The following is a 19,402-nucleotide window of genomic DNA, read 5'->3' as shown; positions in this document are numbered from 1 at the left end:
TGGATGATGACTGATCTGTCACCCCTCATCCACTGATCTCTGCCATCTCACAGGGCGGGGACACTGCCACTACAGCCATGGACGGAGAACAGAGAAGCAGATCGGGGATTGATTTGGCCAAACTGGTGGTTGCCTGAAGTGACGCTAAAAATGATGTGTGCTACATGCGTTGCTACAGCACTGAATAATTAGCCCTCAATTCATTAGGTAGTTTATTAAATTGCTAACATACATATCGGTACTTGTCATACTATCCTGAAACATTCTTGTGTGATAAAATCTGTGTGGGTGGGGAAAGTGCAAAACATTATATGAAGAAAATTGATTGAAAACAATTAAAAAAGAAAATCTACAATTGTGTTTCTTTACAAGGCTTGGAATTCTTAACCCATTGAGGACGGACTGATTTTGCTACAACACATTTTTCCCATAGACACTTGCCCGAGTATACTCGTGACTCGTCCTCAACAGGTTACAATAAGACACACCATACAAATAATAAGAGAGGTTGTCAGAGCAAAAGGAATCTTGGAGACATCTTTATCCAACATTTCTTCTCACTGCTCTCAAACAATCTATCCATAAACATGCATGATAACAGTGAACCCATCTCAAACTTCCCAAACATGCTGAGTTAATCCCCTTCCATAAACTGTAAAGAGGTATGTCTCATTAGCTAGCATTGCCTTTCAGTAAAGGATCTAAATAACAGACATATTACAAAATTTACTGAAATATTTGCATCTTGGGTTCAAAAGTGCAAGAACCCTGCCCGTTGGTATATGCAATGATTATTTATACAACCATTCTTTCTCCTTGTATTTGATAAAAATCAGGAATGCAGTAAACAGCCGGAATAAAAGGACAAGTCCGCTGCAATTCACATTCAAATTAAATGCTTGATTGATGAACCCATGTGGCAAAGTCAGGCCGTCTCCACCCAGACAGAAAAATCTAAAAATTGATGGGGGAAAGAAGTATACAGGAAAAACAAAAAGACAACCTTTGCGCAAATACTTCCTTTTGTAAGGCCTAAATAGCAAACAGTCTGTTGCCCGGGGGAGTGTGCTGAACCTGGGATGGCACGAAAATGTCATAATAGGTATGAATGACAGAGAAAAAAAGTGAGCATATCATAAAGAAAGAAGAAAAAGAACGGAAAAAAAAAGGTTGCGGTGGTCTGGTTCAAAAGTTTGAAAGGTGACATAACTGTCACCAGGAGACAACCCACCAGCCACTGAGAAGCGCTGCTGAATTCGGGAACAGCTGGTTGGCCCGGAAACAAGTTTGAGGAAGTCATTATTTGCTACTACGCTCACCACTCTTTCTCGCCCCAACCCACCCTCTGCCCTGCCCTCCCCTCATGATCTCCAATATTTTCATCATTCATTTCTTGCAAAAACTTTCCCTGCAGGTCCTTCCCCCTCTGTCACTGCCATCTTTGCCTGTCTATCTATCTATCTATCTATCTATCTATCCATCTATCCATCTATCTATCTATCTATCCATCTATCCATCTATCTATCCATCTATCTATCCATCTATCCATCTATCTATCCATCTATCCATCTATCCGTCTATCCATCTATCCATCTATCTATCCATCGATTTCTATCCATCTATCTAGGCCCTATCCATTTATCCATCTATCTATCCATCTATCTATCTATCCATCTATCCATCTATCCATCTATCTATCCATCTATCCATCTATCTATCCATCTGTCTATCTACCTATCTATCTATCCATCTCTCAATCTATCCATCTCTCTATCTATCCATTCATCTATCCATCTATCTATCCATCTATCCATCTATCTATCCATCTATCCATCTATCTATCCATCTATCTATCTATCCATCTATCTATCTATTCATCTATCTATCTATCTATCCATCTATCCATCTATCTATCCATCTATCTATCTATCTATCCATCTATCTATCCATCTATCTATCCATCTATCTATCCACTTGTACCTGCCACTCTGACAGTTGTCTTTTCATCGATCTATTTATCTTTGTTTGTCTGAAAGAAAGATATGTTTTGGTTTTGCTAAATCCCTATAATTCTTCTGGCTTTCTTACTTCCAATCCCCCTTTTCCCTTGTGTCCTTTCCCATTTACCCCTGATGTGTAGAGCAGTGGTGTCTATTTTGTTTCCAAGTCTTTTTTTCTCTCGTTCTCTAGCTATCCATCTATCTATCTTTCTTTCTTCTCAATCCTTTCTCTCTTTCCTAAATATATTTTTCAGTCCCTCCCACTGACACACGAGAAAGAAAAATTCTAAGGTAAAAACAATGAACACACAGGAAACGCTTACACTTCAGTGATTTTGTTTTGTTTGTGCTGTTCTCGTTCAAACCCTCATTCAACCATGAATTAAGACAGGAGCGTGTTAAAAGGCAAACTCTGCACCTGATACTGTTTTCATCTGTACAATGTGCAAAGTTTCTCATTTGAAATTCTTAACAAATGTCCTCATTACCTGGTTCATTGGCTATGCTAACCTCAGGTTCATGTTACATTAGCATGAAATCAATTACCCATGTCTCCACTCCAAAAGGCAGATTTTTAGACATACCTCTTCTCTTATTCTTTCCTTTCTTTTTCTTTTTCTTTTTCACGGATTAGTCATACTGGAAATGAGCTTTACTCAATATCAAGATGTCCCTAAGATAACCTCTCTCTATTGCCAATGCAGATATATAAGTTACAAAATAGAAACTACAAAATGCATATAATTCAAATCATAACTTCAAAATTCTGCTGATATTCTTGAGATACCGTTGTATTCTTATCGCATATCAAATTTTTGCATAACATTGCATTGTATCTAAATGTTACCACTACGTCAGCTCATACAACAAAAACAAACCTATTTGAATGCGCATCACAAAAGGCTGTTTATACCCACAGAAGTTGTGAAAGACAATAATATCAGGGGAGGGGAGGGGAGGGGAGGGGAAGGGAGAGGAGGGGAGGGGAGGGGAGGGGAGGGGAAGGGAGAGGAGGGGAGGGGAGGGGAGGGAGAATGGGATGGGAGGGGGTAAGGGGAAGGGAGAAGAAGAGAGGGGAGGAAAGGGGGCAATTGGGGTGCAGAGTCACCAACCTGGAAACTTCTAAGCCTGAGCTAGCACAATACCAAGGAAAGATATCCCATTTCATGGGTTGGGCTGGATACCAACCTTGGAAAAACAGCAGTGTGCATGCTTGCATGCTCTGCAACTTTATACAGCAGAAATCCAAGTTCAAACTGCTTTAAGCAAGGACAAGGCCACCTACAGTGAAACTACATACATGTCTTGCACTTGTAGGTAACATTACATCTTTTCACTAACTAAAAACATGTCTCTAGAAACACAATGTAAAGAATATATCCACTATGTGAATTACAGGAATGTGAAACGGCTTCAGGCACTCTTGATTATCTTTTTACTTTTTTCTTGTCTTTCTCTTATGTCAATCAAAGCTGCAGAGGTATAGGCTCAGATAAAGTTAAACCAGGATATAAGATATGAAATAATGGAATTATACAAGCAAGATATGGCGGTAATGCCTTCAGAAACTCGCCCAGGCTAAATACAAAGGATCTAAATCAGAGTTCACAAGTTCAGTTAGTCAATGGAAATTCCTCACAGAGTAGATGGGATTACTGTATGAAAGGGACATTGTCCCAATATGTCCTTGCCCCCATTAAAGTCCTCAAAACCCTCAAGCATGCAATATATAAAACATGACATGCAGTTTTTTTGTCATACATGACATACATCAAGCCATTATTTCACCCCCTTAACCACGCCCACATCTATGAAGCCACGCCTCCCTGACGGAAAACTGAGAAAACTTATAATATGCTCATCATTCCATACATTTTAGACCAGTACACTTGGTAATCTTGTTTATAAAATTGTAAATAAAGCCTTTGCCTCTCATGGAAAGTTCTGTTCTCAACTTCAAGAGGTAGGCCTACTGCTAACATATGAAGGTGGAACAGATTTGAGAATTCCACCTGAAGAAACTGACAGTCCAGTGGACAGGTGAGTGTTACATCACACTTGTAATAGGGCATGACTATTATTACATACAAACTTGTTCATTGGACTAGTTCGTGACACACCAAAGATGGCTTGCCTGACATTGCCCATACCTACCTGGATCATCGGTCGCGCTGACACCTTCATGCCGGAGAAAGAACTTGACTTCATTGCAGTGGATCCCCCACTGCTGCAGAATGTCATATATCTTCTCTCCTTCACCAACAGGTCGCTCTGTAAGTATAAACAAACAGACAGCATTATATTTCAGAGTAATATATTTCATATCTTTTTATACAATATGATTGACGGCATCATATTTCAGAGTTATTTCATACAAATGTATGTTTTTATACAATATGATCGAATGCTCTTCTACTTACTCGAGGACTGCACATTTCTTTACTGTTCAAATGCGTGACACAGCAAAAACTATTTTCACCTCCGTTGTTTATGTTACATGAGGACACTAGAGTCACGGCCAGGTCTTGAACCTGGAGCCAACATATCCAGCTGTCACCAGTCAAGCATACAAACCACAGAGCCACAACACAGCCACATGTGTACACTCTGCCAGACAGGCAGCCTAAACTGCTGTTATGAAAAAGAGGAAACCAGACTCTATAGCTATGGTTCCTCAGGATATGTGCTCTGCTAACGGTCACAATAATATCCTTTCTAGCTCTTGTTTTTCAATTCTAAATCTATTGTATCATCTCCGGGGGAAAGTTTTAACCGCATTTTAGGATATTTTTATTTGCTTTATCATAAACACGGGGTTTACATTAGCATGTAATCGTAAACACAGTGTTTACATGACCAAATGCGGCTAAGTTCATTGACAGTTTGCTTCCACATTTGTAGGCCTAACTAATACCATTCCATAGCATGTGTGTGATCTCTGGGTTACAATGTACATCTATCATGACATTTGATAGTCCAGTCATCATACTTTCAGAGAAAAGTATAGGCCTAAATGTCTGAAAATCATGGATGCTCTACTGCTCAATGGAACTGTTTTTGACAGCACAGCTGCATGCTGTTTATAAGTGTGGATATGAACAGGCCATTTTTTTTTCTGAAGCATTGATAGCACTAAAAAAAAATTTAAAAAAAAAAAAAAATCATGCAGAAATCCAAAAGAGGTATTTCTACATGTGGTAGCATGGACATGGTGAATCAAACAAATGCAAATCAAAACATGAAAACAATTCAAATGATGACACATTGTAGATAACAATATCCAGGAAGACAGAGAGCTACCATTATCCTATCAAGACCTTGAAATCACATATCTGTGGTTTGGTGCTGTATCCCTTCATTTATTGTTACCATTCATTGTTAGCAATTCATCAAATACACTAAATCTTCTCTTTTATCTGTTGCTTGTTTTAATCATATACAGTTGCATGTCACTGTTTATTTCTGTTGCAGAAATATCAAAAGCCTCGTAATTACTCACTTAGGGAGTAAAGCCTCTCAGTTACTCACTTACTGAGTAAACCTTAAATTTGCAACACAATTTAGTAGATTACAGTGAATAATTCATTCTCAAATTGGCAATTCTTTTGATACTTTTTTTCTGATTTTGTGTACGTAAAGGAAATTGACCAGTCCCACTAGTTTTTCTTCTGTGGATCCATAGACAGTTAAACTAGGATTCACCAGTTTAATAAGGACAAAATGACAACTTATGCAACAGAACTGCCTCAAGAACTGATAAGTTGATGAGTGCACACGCAAATAGCAACACCAACTGAAAGTGATACCCATGGTAGAGGTATGTATGAGCAATGGGCCTTAATACGGCAGACTGACAACACTACACTACAGCAGCAGCCACACAACTGTAAAGAAAAGTTCAAGTGTACTAGACGTCTGCTAGATCCATCAAAATACCGACTCAAATTGGACCTCATTACAGAGCCATTAGTCCGCACAATGGCCATCAAAAGAGAGGCAGTAGTTAAGAGCCATTAGTTCACATAGTTTGACCCAGGGGTCTCCACAGCAGCTGTTGGCTCAAAAACCCTCCAAGTTTATAGTATAGGTTTTGAGTGGCACATAATATTCTTGAGATGGCGGAATCACTCAGGCCTTCATTGATAAGGAAATAGCCTACACCTTCAGACCTTTTAAATAATGCATGTTATGTAATGGAGTATAAATATGTTGGAAATTGATGTTACAATTGATTGAAATGGGTTTCACTTGTGTTAAATCTCAGTTTTAATGTCTACAAACTAAGGAGGCTAGAATAGCAAGAGGCTCACCGTAGCTTAAAATGATTCATCATTGTGCAAGCATATTGCAATACTGAATTCATTATCCTGATGTGACATTTGTCAAAGAAGTTGCAGAGACTGTATTACACTTCATCTAGATATATTCAAAAATATTCGCATGCTTTTATTTTCGCGCTAGTTTCTGGTTGCGCAAAATGCACGAAAATTTCAACAGTACAAAAATTTCCACTTTTACAGTAAGCCTTTATGCCCATGCATAGCAATATATTTAAGACTCTGTTGTTGTTTTTTAATGCACGCAGTCATCCCCTAAATCTTAACTGCAGTTTGAGGAAATCTGTGAAGAAAGTGTTGCTTCTGATGTGCTGTTCCATGAACAAAGCTCAAAGTAACCACGGTCAAATGTCAGATGCCAGTAGTTTCCATGAGCTCCAAACCTTCGATGTTGCCTATCAGAATTTTCTAAACACACGAATTTTAAGTACAGATCTTTTGAAGTCTTTCTGGGTTTTTTTAACTTACCACATCCCCTCCACAGTTCAGCTAAGTGGCACTGGTCCTCCCCTGGCTCCTTGCAAAACTCTATCACATCCTGGCACGTCGTTTCCGGGGTAACGGGCACATCCGACACCGTATCCGGGCTGTTGCTGAGGTAAACCTTCAGGATCATCTGTACGGGAGGATGGGGAGAGGGTTGATGAAGATGCTTTTCTCGAGGGAATACCAAATGCTGGGGTTGGGAGAGTGAGTCATTCATGTTGAGTAAAGTTAATCTGCCATCGGGAGATGGATAGATCTACACCTTTCTCACATCGACAGGCTGACAATTCAACCAAGAGATTGAACGAGCTGCCAGCCATCCTACTTTCTGAACTTCATCATGAAGATTTTTCCATCATCTCTTGTGGTCACAACACACGTGATTCTTTCCCTTTCAATGAATCAAAGAGCTAAAGCCTCTTCATACATGGACATCCATTTATGCTAAAGAATTAATTTCTTCTGACAGTCGCATTAATCTGGTGCTTTTTACAACAATATGAAATTGATGCAGTGTGAAAGAAATTACACAAAGAACCTTTGTAAATGTGATTATCCCCCTCTCTTCACCATCAGATACATTTCACAGTCAATTTGCTCTTTTCAGCAAGTGATTCGCAATTTTTAATGCCATTCTGTCCTTTGGCTGTAAGCTTCCCAATCCATTCAAAGAGGGGAGGCACATTAAATTTTACCTGCGCAGAGAAAGAAGGAGAAAGAGTTGAGCAGTCACAGTGTCAACTTTCATGTCGATGACCAACATAAAAATTCAGATTCAGATTCAGAAGTTTGTTTGTTGTTTTGTTGTTGCTGCTGTTGTTGTTATCGGTTTTGGGGGTTTTTTTTTGGTTTTTTTTTTACAGTTTAAGGCTACCAAAAATGTTTGATATAATTGTCCCCGCCGAACGAGTTCGAGCAGGGGACTATGAAACGGGCTCCGTACGTGTGTGTGTCCGTGTGTCCGTGTGTCCGTCCGTCCGTCCGTCCGTCCGTGTGTCCGTCCGTGTGTGCGTCCGTGTGTGATCAAAACGTTCAAAATGCTACTCCTTCGCCATTTCTAACCCAATTTTGATTCTGTTTGCTTTATATGATAGCACTACATGGGAGCTTTGAAACTTCTATACAGAATTTCAATTGTGACCTTTGACCTTGACCTTTGACCTATATTGTACATTTTGCTTCAAAATGCTACTCCTTCGCCATTTCTAACCCGATTTTGATTCCGTTTGCTTTATATGATGGCACTAGGTGAGGGCTTCAAAACTTCTACACAGAATTTTGACCTTTGACTTCTTTGACCTTTGACCTTGATTTTTTACCTATATTGTACATTTTGCTACAAAATGCTACTCCTTCGCCATTTGTAACCAGATTTCAATTCCGTTTGCTTTAAGTGATGGCACTAGGTGAGGGCTTCAAAACTTCTACACAGAATTTTGACCTTTGACTTCTTTGATGGCACTAGGTGAGGGCTTCAAAACTTCTACACAGAATTTTGACCTTTGACTTCTTTGACCTTTGACCTTGATTTTTTACCTATATTGTACATTTTGCTACAAAATGCTACTCCTTCGCCATTTGTAACCAGATTTCAATTCCGTTTGCTTTAAGTGATGGCACTAGGTGAGGGCTTCAAAACTTCTACACAGAATTTTGACCTTTGACTTCTTTGACCTTTGACCTTGATTTTTGACCTATATTGCACATTGCCTACAAAATGCTACTCCTTCGCCATTTCTAACCCGATTTTGATTCCGTTTGCTTTATGTGATGGCACTAGGTGAGGGCTTCAAAACTTCTACACAGAATTTTGACCTTTGACTTCTTTGACCTTTGACCTTGATTTTTTACCTATATTGTACATTTTGCTACAAAATGCTACTCCTTCGCCATTTGTAACCAGATTTCAATTCCGTTTGCTTTAAGTGATGGCACTAGGTGAGGGCTTCAAAACTTCTACACAGAATTTTGACCTTTGACTTCTTTGATGGCACTAGGTGAGGGCTTCAAAACTTCTACACAGAATTTTGACCTTTGACTTCTTTGACCTTTGACCTTGATTTTTTACCTATATTGTACATTTTGCTACAAAATGCTACTCCTTCGCCATTTGTAACCAGATTTCAATTCCGTTTGCTTTAAGTGATGGCACTAGGTGAGGGCTTCAAAACTTCTACACAGAATTTTGACCTTTGACTTCTTTGACCTTTGACCTTGATTTTTGACCTATATTGCACATTGCCTACAAAATGCTACTCCTTCGCCATTTCTAACCCGATTTTGATTCCGTTTGCTTTATGTGATGGCACTAGGTGAGGGCTTCAAAACTTCTACACAGAATTTTGACCTTTGACTTCTTTGACCTTTGACCTTGATTTTTGACCTATATTGTACATTTTGCTACAAAATGCTACTCCTTTGCCATTTGTAACCCGATTTCAATTACGTTTGCTTTAAGTGATGGCACTAGGTGAGGGCTTCAAAACTTCTACACAGAATTTTGACCTTTGACTTCTTTGACCTTTGACCTTGATTTTTGACCTATATTGCACATTGCCTACAAAATGCTACTCCTTCGCCATTTCTAACCCGATTTCGATTCCGTTTGCTTTATGTGATGGCACTAGGTGAGGGCTTCAAAACTTCTACATAGAATTTTGACCTTTGACTTCTTTGACCTTTGACCTTCATCTTTTTACCTATATTGTGCATATTGCTACTAAATGCTACTTCCGGCGGGGACATATATTACGCACCGCGTAATTTCTACTTTTCCTTGTTTGTAAATGGTATAGTTTGACCAATTTGATATCATTAATGGCTCAGGCAAATTACCCCCCCCCTTTTTTTTTTCTTTTGTAAAACAAATGCAACATTTATCTGCAAATAGGCCCACACTAAAGATGTACATACAACTGAGTGGTCCTTTTGTTGGGTCATATCTAGCTACAAATGTAAAAATTATCTCAAAATCATACCGTATGTGATTGCTATGATGTTTTAAAAGAAAAAAAGCAATTGTGTGTTCTAATGGACTGGTCTAATTTTTTACAAATATGTAAATCTGATGTCCATGCTTAGAGGCTAAAATCATTTTTGACAGACATCTTTCTGACATGGAGGATACAAATTGATGCTGGCAAGATCTGAGAACAGTATGAGTTCTGAGCTGATTTGGTTGCCTCTGCATTCTGACCATGCTTGAAGCCCACACTTCTATTCACAACCACGACACCATAATGAACACCGACAACTAGAAACAACTTGTCTGTGTGAGTATGTGTCAGTAATATGTCCCATGGGGAATATACTCGTCTGTGATTCCTATCATTCACACAAAACTAGTAGTCAACCTGAACATTCTATTCATGCCCCAGCTTATCTTTAATGGCAGCAAAATAAATGGTGTTGTTTTTGTTTTCCCCTTTAACAACAATGTATAAAAGACATTCCTCCAATTGATAGCAAGAATTCCAATGTCTGGTGTTTCCTCAAAGGTGCGCGACATTTGACCTTTCCTTGACATTGGGATTACTCACCAGTACTGCATACAGTGTAGGCGCAAGAGATAACATCCGCACACAATGCTCTTGAGTGCCATAAACCATGATAGAACATTGAAAATTGCATCTTCATGAGTAATTTTCGAATACCATGAATACCACTGTTTCCTCAGGCACGCTATTTCTGGCACACTTTGCTGGCACATTGGTACACTGTATTGATGCAGTTTAAAAATTTTATTCAATTTTATTTGACTGAAATCATTGTTGTATTTCTTTCTTTTTACACAGAGTAAATACATGTGTGTAGGTTGATTTGAAATTTGATCATAAACCTGAATTTTTATTTTAATTGGAGTGACACACTGATAACTTTCATTGACAAAATGGTTTTAATAATACTGTAGCTACATTGTATCAAATACTAAAAGAAGCATGAAGACGAATAGGCCCCAGAGGTGATATTACAAGTACAATGTACAGTTTGTAAATAGCACACTTTAGCATGCCGATGCACACATTAATGCTTTCCACGGACACCCAAACCCCCTTTTTTAAAATTGTGATTCAAAATTGGGAATAACTCCTCATCAAAATGATTCCCCACATGCACAATTGTAGCAGGGAATGATTTTCAAACTCAAATTTGATTAGCAATTTCAGCTGATGAAAAATATCTTCAATAGGTGTTTTCACATCAGCCTGATAAAAATCCAAGCTCAAGATATTTTTCGCGATGGCAATTTAGCGCGCTATTTCATTTCCTATTCACATCAGCCCGAACATTATCAAATAGCGCGCTAGTTCGCATTAATTATCCTGCTATTTCGCAAATTTCCCGAGTTGGACTCGAGAAATTTTCTCGATCAATTAGCGCGCTAATTTGTATTCACATTATCAAATAGCGCGCTATTTCGTGATCGGGTTAATTTCCCAAGTCAGAAAATAGCGCGCTATTTCGAAACATCGGGCTGATGTGAAAACGCCTATTGAATATCCTGTACACTTCTATGTCAGAAAACTGCTACACAAAAGTTAGTTTGTGTACATAGCAGTGATGCAAAAATGCATAGCAAATTGCAATGCGATACCAGGAAAATTATTCCCTGTTGTAGTAAAAATTGGAATATACATGTACTGTAGACATGTGTCATGATGTACAGCTGTACATTGTACAGTATGCAGTATGTATCATTTGCCCTTCAGCATTTTTAATCACTCTTCGTCATCATGGTTGCAGTCTGCTTTCACATTGTGGAGTTGCACCAAGTACTGGTAGGTATGGACTTTTGAGAGCATAACACACACAGATTTCATGTTAAAAAAAAAAAAAAAATATATATATATATATATATATACATAGTATAAGTATTCTAATCAAGATCAGGATATTTCAAACAATCACGCAAACAACTGAAATCCCATTTGTTCAGGGTAACTGCTTGACATGACGCACAACATGTAGAATGCCTCATATGTACACGTAAAGTGAAAGAGATTTAGGGAAAATCCATAAAAGTGCTTTAAATATCATTGTGACATAAATATACAGTTTGTACAGTACATGTATAATATCTTATGAAATATGTTTATCCACTAAGCATACATTTTAGATCAGATTCCTTTGCTGAACTTGTTCATCGATCCAGACCTTTTTCCGGTCCAGCGACCTCAGAGTTGATTTTAATAGAAAACTAGGCACGCAAAGACACACACACAGGAGATGGCAGCAGACAACTACAATAAACTGCCTTTGAGATCAAGGTTTCACAATGTCTACTTATAAAACATGATGGGTTTTCTCCTCTTTTTTCTGCACTGTCATTGTTCTTAAATCCCTGCTTCATTAATGCTGTCAGCTTTGAAAGAATCCCTTAATTTAAGGTAAGGAATGCTTGAAATCATTAAAAGTTTTGTTTCTAAAAAGTAAACATACCATGTAAAGTTACAGGCATGCAATATTCAGAAAGATACCTGGTACATGTTGGTGTAATCTTCACTGAGTATCTCTGCACAAAACTAGAGCTGAAAAATAAGAGACTTTTCAACACATAAATTGTGTTATTTCAGGACAGACATGACTAGTCTGATTTACCTGGAACCATGTACAAAAATTGGATTTCCTCAAGCTGTACTTTCTAGCCTGTTTATATCTTGTACTGTACTTCTCCATACTTTTTACAAGGTTGGTCTTGAAAGCACAAGACTATGCCAACAACACAGATGTCTGTGTATTCATCCATATCGTATTTAGTATCCAAACCCTGCACAATTCATCATAACCCAACAACAATAAAGCAATAGTACAACTGTACAGGGGCGAGCACAGGGGGGTGGGCTATCGAGGGGGCGGGTCTTCATGACTAAGCACCCCTGAGTCAGCTGTAAAACATACAGTATGATGACTAAAGGCACAGAGATGTAAAAATTTCTCAAAACGTATGTCTGTACCGCTCATGCTCAGTGTATACCCAGACACAGGTGTCTCACACTGCAATGAAATAATTATAGTATGTGCATAATGACTGCAAGCATGTAGCATTTTACACACTTGTACAATGATTATGTACTTAAACTTTGCTTCTCCCCAAGTCATCAAATATCCTTTCCATCTTTGTTTAGACCCTGCAATTTCATCAATGATTTGTTGGCAATCTATGGTCTCAACATGATATTCTTGTTGTTGTTGTAGATGTCCAATCCCACAATTGGTTGATAATTTGCTTCATTTAGTCCCCCTCTGGCTCTCTGCAAGCCAATTACAACACCAAGTGGGGCATTTTCAATTCAGGCATTGTGCAAATACCCTATTCTCCCATGCAAGAGTTGTTTTTTAATACACAAAGTGCAAATGGCTCTACCTTCACAGAAGAATCAGTGGGATTCTATCACCTTTTGAATGTTGCTCATTTACGCACAACAGGTTTGAATAGGATGCTAGGTTAAAGGTTGGAAGGCTTTTTCTACTACAAATATAATATCTATACTTCTTTCTTTCTTTCTTTTTTTCAAGTGGGGAGCAAAAAAGGGGGGCATGGCATCTCTGCACATTTACATGCCATTTAGAATAAGATTTCTCACTGCTATGCAGATTGGTAGGTTCCTTGTTCTGACAAGGATTATCACTGCACCAAACCCCTTTTGACGTTTCTTCTTCAGCAATGCCAACATACAAGCTGTATGACATTTCCAAATGCTAGCATTGTCATTGTTTAAATGTTACAAATGTTTACACATTATAAATTTGGCAAGATACGATTGTACCAACATGGACTTTAGACTCTTCATTGCAACATAATCAGAACAAGTAGTCTATTACAAAATACACTGTCAACAGAAATACAAACTGTACATAAAAATCAGTCTTGGGAGTACTATTATCAGTCTTCGTACAATGTAAATGCTTTGGTAGTGATTCCTTAGCATATATTCGGGCAACAGTTTAGTGCAAGTCACATACAGTATACACTTGTACTATACAAGCACTGGTTCTCATTATAAGGAAACCATTTTAAAACATCTTTTGAATTTAAGTGATTACTATCATTGTAGCTATTTATCTGTTTTATATCATCGAGCAGTACGTAAGCAACCATACCATATCAGTGTACATTCTTTTGTACCTGATAATCCATCTCTTCTCGCAGAAAAAAAAACCCATGATAATTTGGGATTCATTAAATACCCACTGAGATGCGAACGTACACGTACAGTATGTTATAAAACACAAGAATCTAATTGCTCTTTGCTTTAAATATGAAAACCCCTTAATTTTAATTGTTGAAATGATGGCAGCCCTGCAACAGTGCATGTGATTTGTATTACACGTAGCATGATGCATCTACATCGTACAAATGTACTTCATAATCTCACAACCAATGAATACATAATCGATATTCATAATTTCATATGACATGCGACTGCAGTCTTGCTGATTTATTACTGCATATTTCTGACACTTGTAAACCAAGCCATGCTTTGATCAGAGAAACTACAACAACGTCAAACTGGGACTTCGTCATTTCATGCTGTGTTGTATTTTCGATACAGCAGGAGTCACTGAATTGGTCTGACAACAATCGTTGAGGCAGTCTGAAATATGCATCAAAACACCTTGGTACCACATTGGACACTGTGAGTGTAATATTTCCTCAATGTCCTTAGGGTAGCAGTTTAGCACAATGGAGAAGTGTCAGATCTCCAAAATGTGTGCTTCACCACTGCCAGCCATATTTTCATTTTCAATCAACATCATCAATCAAAATTTGATAATTTAATAACAATAATGATAATGATAATGATGGTGATGATAATAATAATAATAATAACAAGAAGAAGAAGAAGAAGAAAAAGAAGAAGAAGAAAAAGAAAAAGAAGAAGAAGAAAAAGAAAAAGAAGAAGAAGAAGAAGGAGGAGGAAGAGGAGGAGGAGGAGGAGGGAGAGGAGGAGAAGAATGCATGAACCTGTTACCACTTCCTCAAACAATGTTAATTTCACGTATCAAATATGTTTTCATAATTCCTGGATTATGATTATCTGCAGACCTGTAAGAAAGAGGAAGTCAAACAGATTTAAAGCTGGTCCACACTGTTTGCACACTTTGAAGTGCACTGAACTCAGAATTTTGTGACCAAGTTACCCAAGTGTAAAAAAGCAACGAAAAAGAATAAAAAATAAGATAGGGTTCTTTGATAAATATGCCAGGGGGGAAAAATTCACAGGTGCGCCCTGTACATACTGTGTTTGTTGCACTCCAAGAGAAGAAATGGACTGTCAAGAGGAACATTCTATCACAAAATCCCACCATGCAAACAAAGACTGCAAAACTTGCCAAAATAACCATCTCAGGTTTCGGCTCACCAAAAACAGCTATCATTCTACTCTCATCATACCAATACAATACAAATATTTTGCAGTTAGTGTCTTTTTGGGGAATTGGGCACTGCAAATAGTCTGTGATATGTACATAAATACACGTATGTATTAAAACACATTCTGACATTCTTTATTTCCAAGACCCTACCTCTCTACTTACATTGTAGCATGCAAGGTGCTAATTACTTTTGTATCCATGTCAGATATCTTGAATTCTACAAAACAAAAGTGCACCAAAATCACAGGAAATACTCAATAGCTTAGATTGTATTACCAATCACTTGCAAAAATTTGAATCAAATCAGTTGCCAGGAAGTGTTGATATTGACGATGACTTTCATATCATTTCTCAACTCACTCTTCATGAGCTACAGTATCTATCGCAGCATACGTTGCCTGCACAATCTGAAACTGAGCATTGAAGTTAGCTGTCAATATTGTGTGACATGCAACGTACAAGTGCATCTTTCAAGTAAATTTAAGTGGGAGGCTCTAAAAATCACTGTTCAAATCAATGATTATAGCATGTCGGCAGAAGTTGGCTCTTGAGAAATGGTGTGTGTGTGTGTGTGTGTTCTTGGAGCTGCATCTCTCAAGTGGCTTCATTGAACTTGCCATAAATAATTCGTACAAATGTACATTGATCGTTAGCCGCGGTTACTTGAAAGATACATCACATAATTAGCTAATTTTAATTTCAGATTGTGCGGTCAGCGGATATTGTGACTGCTTGCGAAGAGCGAGTTGATTTGAGCGACCATAAGAAAGTCAACACAGACTCTACACGGATACAATTTAAAGTACAATTCTATGTGTTTTTATAGAGATGTCTCATTACGCAAGTTATTTACAGCCCTTTGTGAATTGACTAATTTGAATCTTGATATATGTATTTATGTAAGGCATATCACATTGTATGTGTGCCCACATAGGCAGCTTTTCCTGGAAATCCCTCCCCCTCCCGTCTATCTTCTGCTCCCTTCCCTCTATCTTTTCTATTTTGCTTCCTGGGCACACATGGACTGTGATTTACTTTTGCATTATGCAGCATTCATTGGTGCACTCTGCTATGCTATTTTATTGGAATGACCACGGAATGTTTTCGCATACATATGTACGTGTGCATGCATACTTGCGTAACAACACTGTATTACAATGTGTGCCCATAGAGGCAGCGTTCTCTGGAACTCTTTCCATCCTTTCCACTTCTATTCTTTTCTTCTTATCCCTACTCTTCTTGGGCACACATGTGACACGCGATCCCTGGGTTCTGTATAATGTACACTATGTACATTACACATGTTTCACTCCCAACAACATATTAGGGCCTGTGCAATTTTGTATTTATGACTTTGCATTTTTGATATATATTTGTCATAGTCAGACGTCAGCATGTTGGAAAGATTCAATGCATCAATAGTATATTTTAATATCTTATTGTTATAGTCTCAAACTTACCTTTTCATTTCACTAGTATTTCAGTCTAATTAGCTACAATGTACTGTTTGGTGATGTGTCGAATTGTTAATTGATTATCATGTATTTATATGTGCCTGTGCATTTATATGTGATCTGTTTGTTATTCTTGTGTTATGCTCTGTTATCTTGCCAGTGGAGGAAGATTTTCTGTATTTTTTTAAATCAGACAATAAATGATTGAATCTTGATTGAATCTTGAATCTTGAATCTTGAAGTACATTATGTTATATCGACGCTTTCTGATAAGCAACTTGGTTCAAATTTAACATTTAATCAGAATTTCCTGTGATTTTGGTGCAATTTCAGTGTGAGGAATTCAAGATATAACTATGGATACGAAAGTTGTTGTTTTTTTCTAATCACTTTTTGATTTCACAGGAGGGGATTCTGTACAGCCAAACATGTACAAACAATACAACAGTAGTCTCCGCAGAACATATCCCCTAGGCCCTACAGTACAGATACAGACCAATCTTTCACTTTGTTTCAGTCCAGCTTTTTCTCTGGACAATCGTTGAAGAAACATTAGCAACATTTCTTACTGCATCTTAGGAATTTCACCATGTTCTATACCAGAGATGCCAAGTTCAAAAAACTTTTATGAGTGAGATTTTTATGACTCGGCGTCTCGGCGCTCGCGCGCATGCGCACGCGAACGGCGAACGAGGAGGGTGTCCCCCTCCCATGGTAGGGAGCTTTTTAAAATTATTAGCTCTTAATGATGCGATCTGGTGCATACTTAAGTGACTATTTTTTACTAATTTTGAAAGGCAAAAGGGAAATATACCTTCCATTGCAACTATCACTCTAATCCTTTGAGCTATGCTCCTTATTTTTGGCCCAAATTGCAGACTTCACCAGATGCGTGAGAAAAATGGGTGCGATGCGTGAGATCGTGAGACAGACCCTAAATCAATGCTCGAGTCTCACGCAGAATGCGTGAGACTTGGTAGCTCTGCTATACACAGCAGCCCCGAGATACTAGATTCTCTAGACTCTACTCTAAAAATGCTAAAAATAAAATCAAATTTACACAGAGACAGTGGTAGTTAATGATATTTATGGCAGCGCTGCACTGAGGGAGAGATGCAGACACTGATGATGTTGATTGGCATTGGAAGTTTCACACTTTTCACCAGTCGGACTTGACTTGAATACGAATGAACCAGTTACTAAATGTCTGAGTTAGAAACATTAATGAATGGACTCACATTCTCTGACTCTGCAGGTTTCACCACAACCAGTGCAGTGACTGCACCAAGTTCAAGTAAGTTTATTAATGTTAAACGGCAAAAGTGGTATTGGCATGATCATCATGTCTTGTGCATGCATATACAAATTATAGATCTAGCACTCTAGTCTCCATCGTATACAATAGACCATCATGAAGAAAGACATTATTGTAGCTATTACTGGCAGCCCAGAGTAGTGGTGGCATGCAATGCAATGCCAATACCTTCCTGCACTGTGTGAATCAATGCCGATAAAGAAAGGTGCCTTCTAGTTCTAGAAAACACGTTGTTGGTTACGAAGTCATGCGGTGGTACGGGGACGAAATTTATAGCCATGTCGACATTTTAGGTTTAACAATTCTTACCTGACCGGGTAGGCCAAGGTGATCCATATCTGGCATCCTGCTCATAGATTGTGTTGTCAAACTTCAGTTCGTTTTAGTCCCACACGAAGGTTAAAATAGTATGCCTAGCCTCCACACACTAAAGGTGCCGTACAGGTAGTACACGAACGATAGTGATGCGTGTGTATGTCTTCAATACAATCCGTACGTGAAAGGCACGGGATCTCCGAGATCCTAGTGCATGATGCATACACCACGTACAGGCAGTTCGTGTCAGGCAAACACACACACGCAGACCCCAAGCCGTTCAAATGTATACAGAGTGACGTCATGTAGGTCAATTAAAGAATGTAGTCTTTATCAGAGACCGGACATTCACATTCATTCAACACTAAAATTGTACACATCGTCTTGTGCTTATCTTTTCATGGAAAATAGGGATCTTCGTTTAAGTAAAGATATCTGTATCTGCTAGTATTTATTGTAAATTATGAATAATGCATTTTTTACATGAGAAGCAGTAGCAGCAGTAGAAGTAGTTAGTAGTAATAGTGGTAGTAGTAGTAGTAATAATAATAATAATAGAGAGACTCTTAGAAACCGCTCATTCTACCCAAGGAGCTATTACACAATAGCTCCTTGTTCTACCTAAGTAAAAAGATACTCATGGCGCTATAGAACAGAGTACATAATGTATCACGTTTTGTAATACAACAGTGTCACAGAAGATAATAAGAACAATAAACAAACAAACAATATCCGTACACATACATACAGGTAACAATTGTCAATTTAAATTAAAAAGGTAGGTCTTGAGGTTCTTTTTAAAACCACCATTAGTAGAAGTAGTAGTAGTAGTAGGCCTAGCACAAGTAGTGGTACATGTAGGACCTATTAGTGTCGTTGTTGCCGTTATCATTATCATTATTATTATTATCATCATTATTATTATTATAATTATTATTTTTATTATTATTATTATTATCATTTTTTCACTTTTTTCTTTGAAAAAGACACATTCCCTCAACTATACATTCTCCTGCCTTCTGTATACAGTTGTAAGAGGTAAGTCAAAGGCTTTTTTGTTAGATGGAGAAAAAATCAGATGCAGTAACTTCTCCTCATGAATGAATAAATATATATATA

The 19,402-nt window shown here is 38.0% G+C and overlaps 1 protein-coding gene across 1 annotated transcript in view; it reads right to left on the bottom strand.

Annotated features, from left to right (window-relative positions):
• LOC139739735 (apoptosis-stimulating of p53 protein 1-like) overlaps positions 1 to 18,428 on the bottom strand; it is a 51,241-nt gene extending 32,813 nt beyond the window's left edge. The window contains exons 1-3 of the mRNA XM_071650340.1: positions 18,278 to 18,428; positions 6,806 to 6,953; positions 4,155 to 4,271 (exon numbers count right to left, since the gene is read on the bottom strand). Coding sequence (XP_071506441.1) covers positions 4,155 to 4,271; positions 6,806 to 6,953; positions 18,278 to 18,322 — 310 coding nt within the window. The 5' untranslated portion in view covers positions 18,323 to 18,428. The remainder of the gene's footprint in view (positions 1 to 4,154; positions 4,272 to 6,805; positions 6,954 to 18,277) is intronic.
• Between the last annotated feature and the right edge of the window lie 974 nt (positions 18,429 to 19,402).

This window comes from Diadema antillarum, unplaced genomic scaffold, assembly GCF_040938485.1.
Source record: "Diadema antillarum isolate AM-2024a unplaced genomic scaffold, OU_Dant_1.0 scf00000029, whole genome shotgun sequence".
Lineage (NCBI taxonomy): Eukaryota > Metazoa > Echinodermata > Echinoidea > Diadematoida > Diadematidae > Diadema > Diadema antillarum.
Note: the sequence above shows the minus strand (reverse complement) of the source record. Positions and strands in the feature narration are given on the sequence as shown.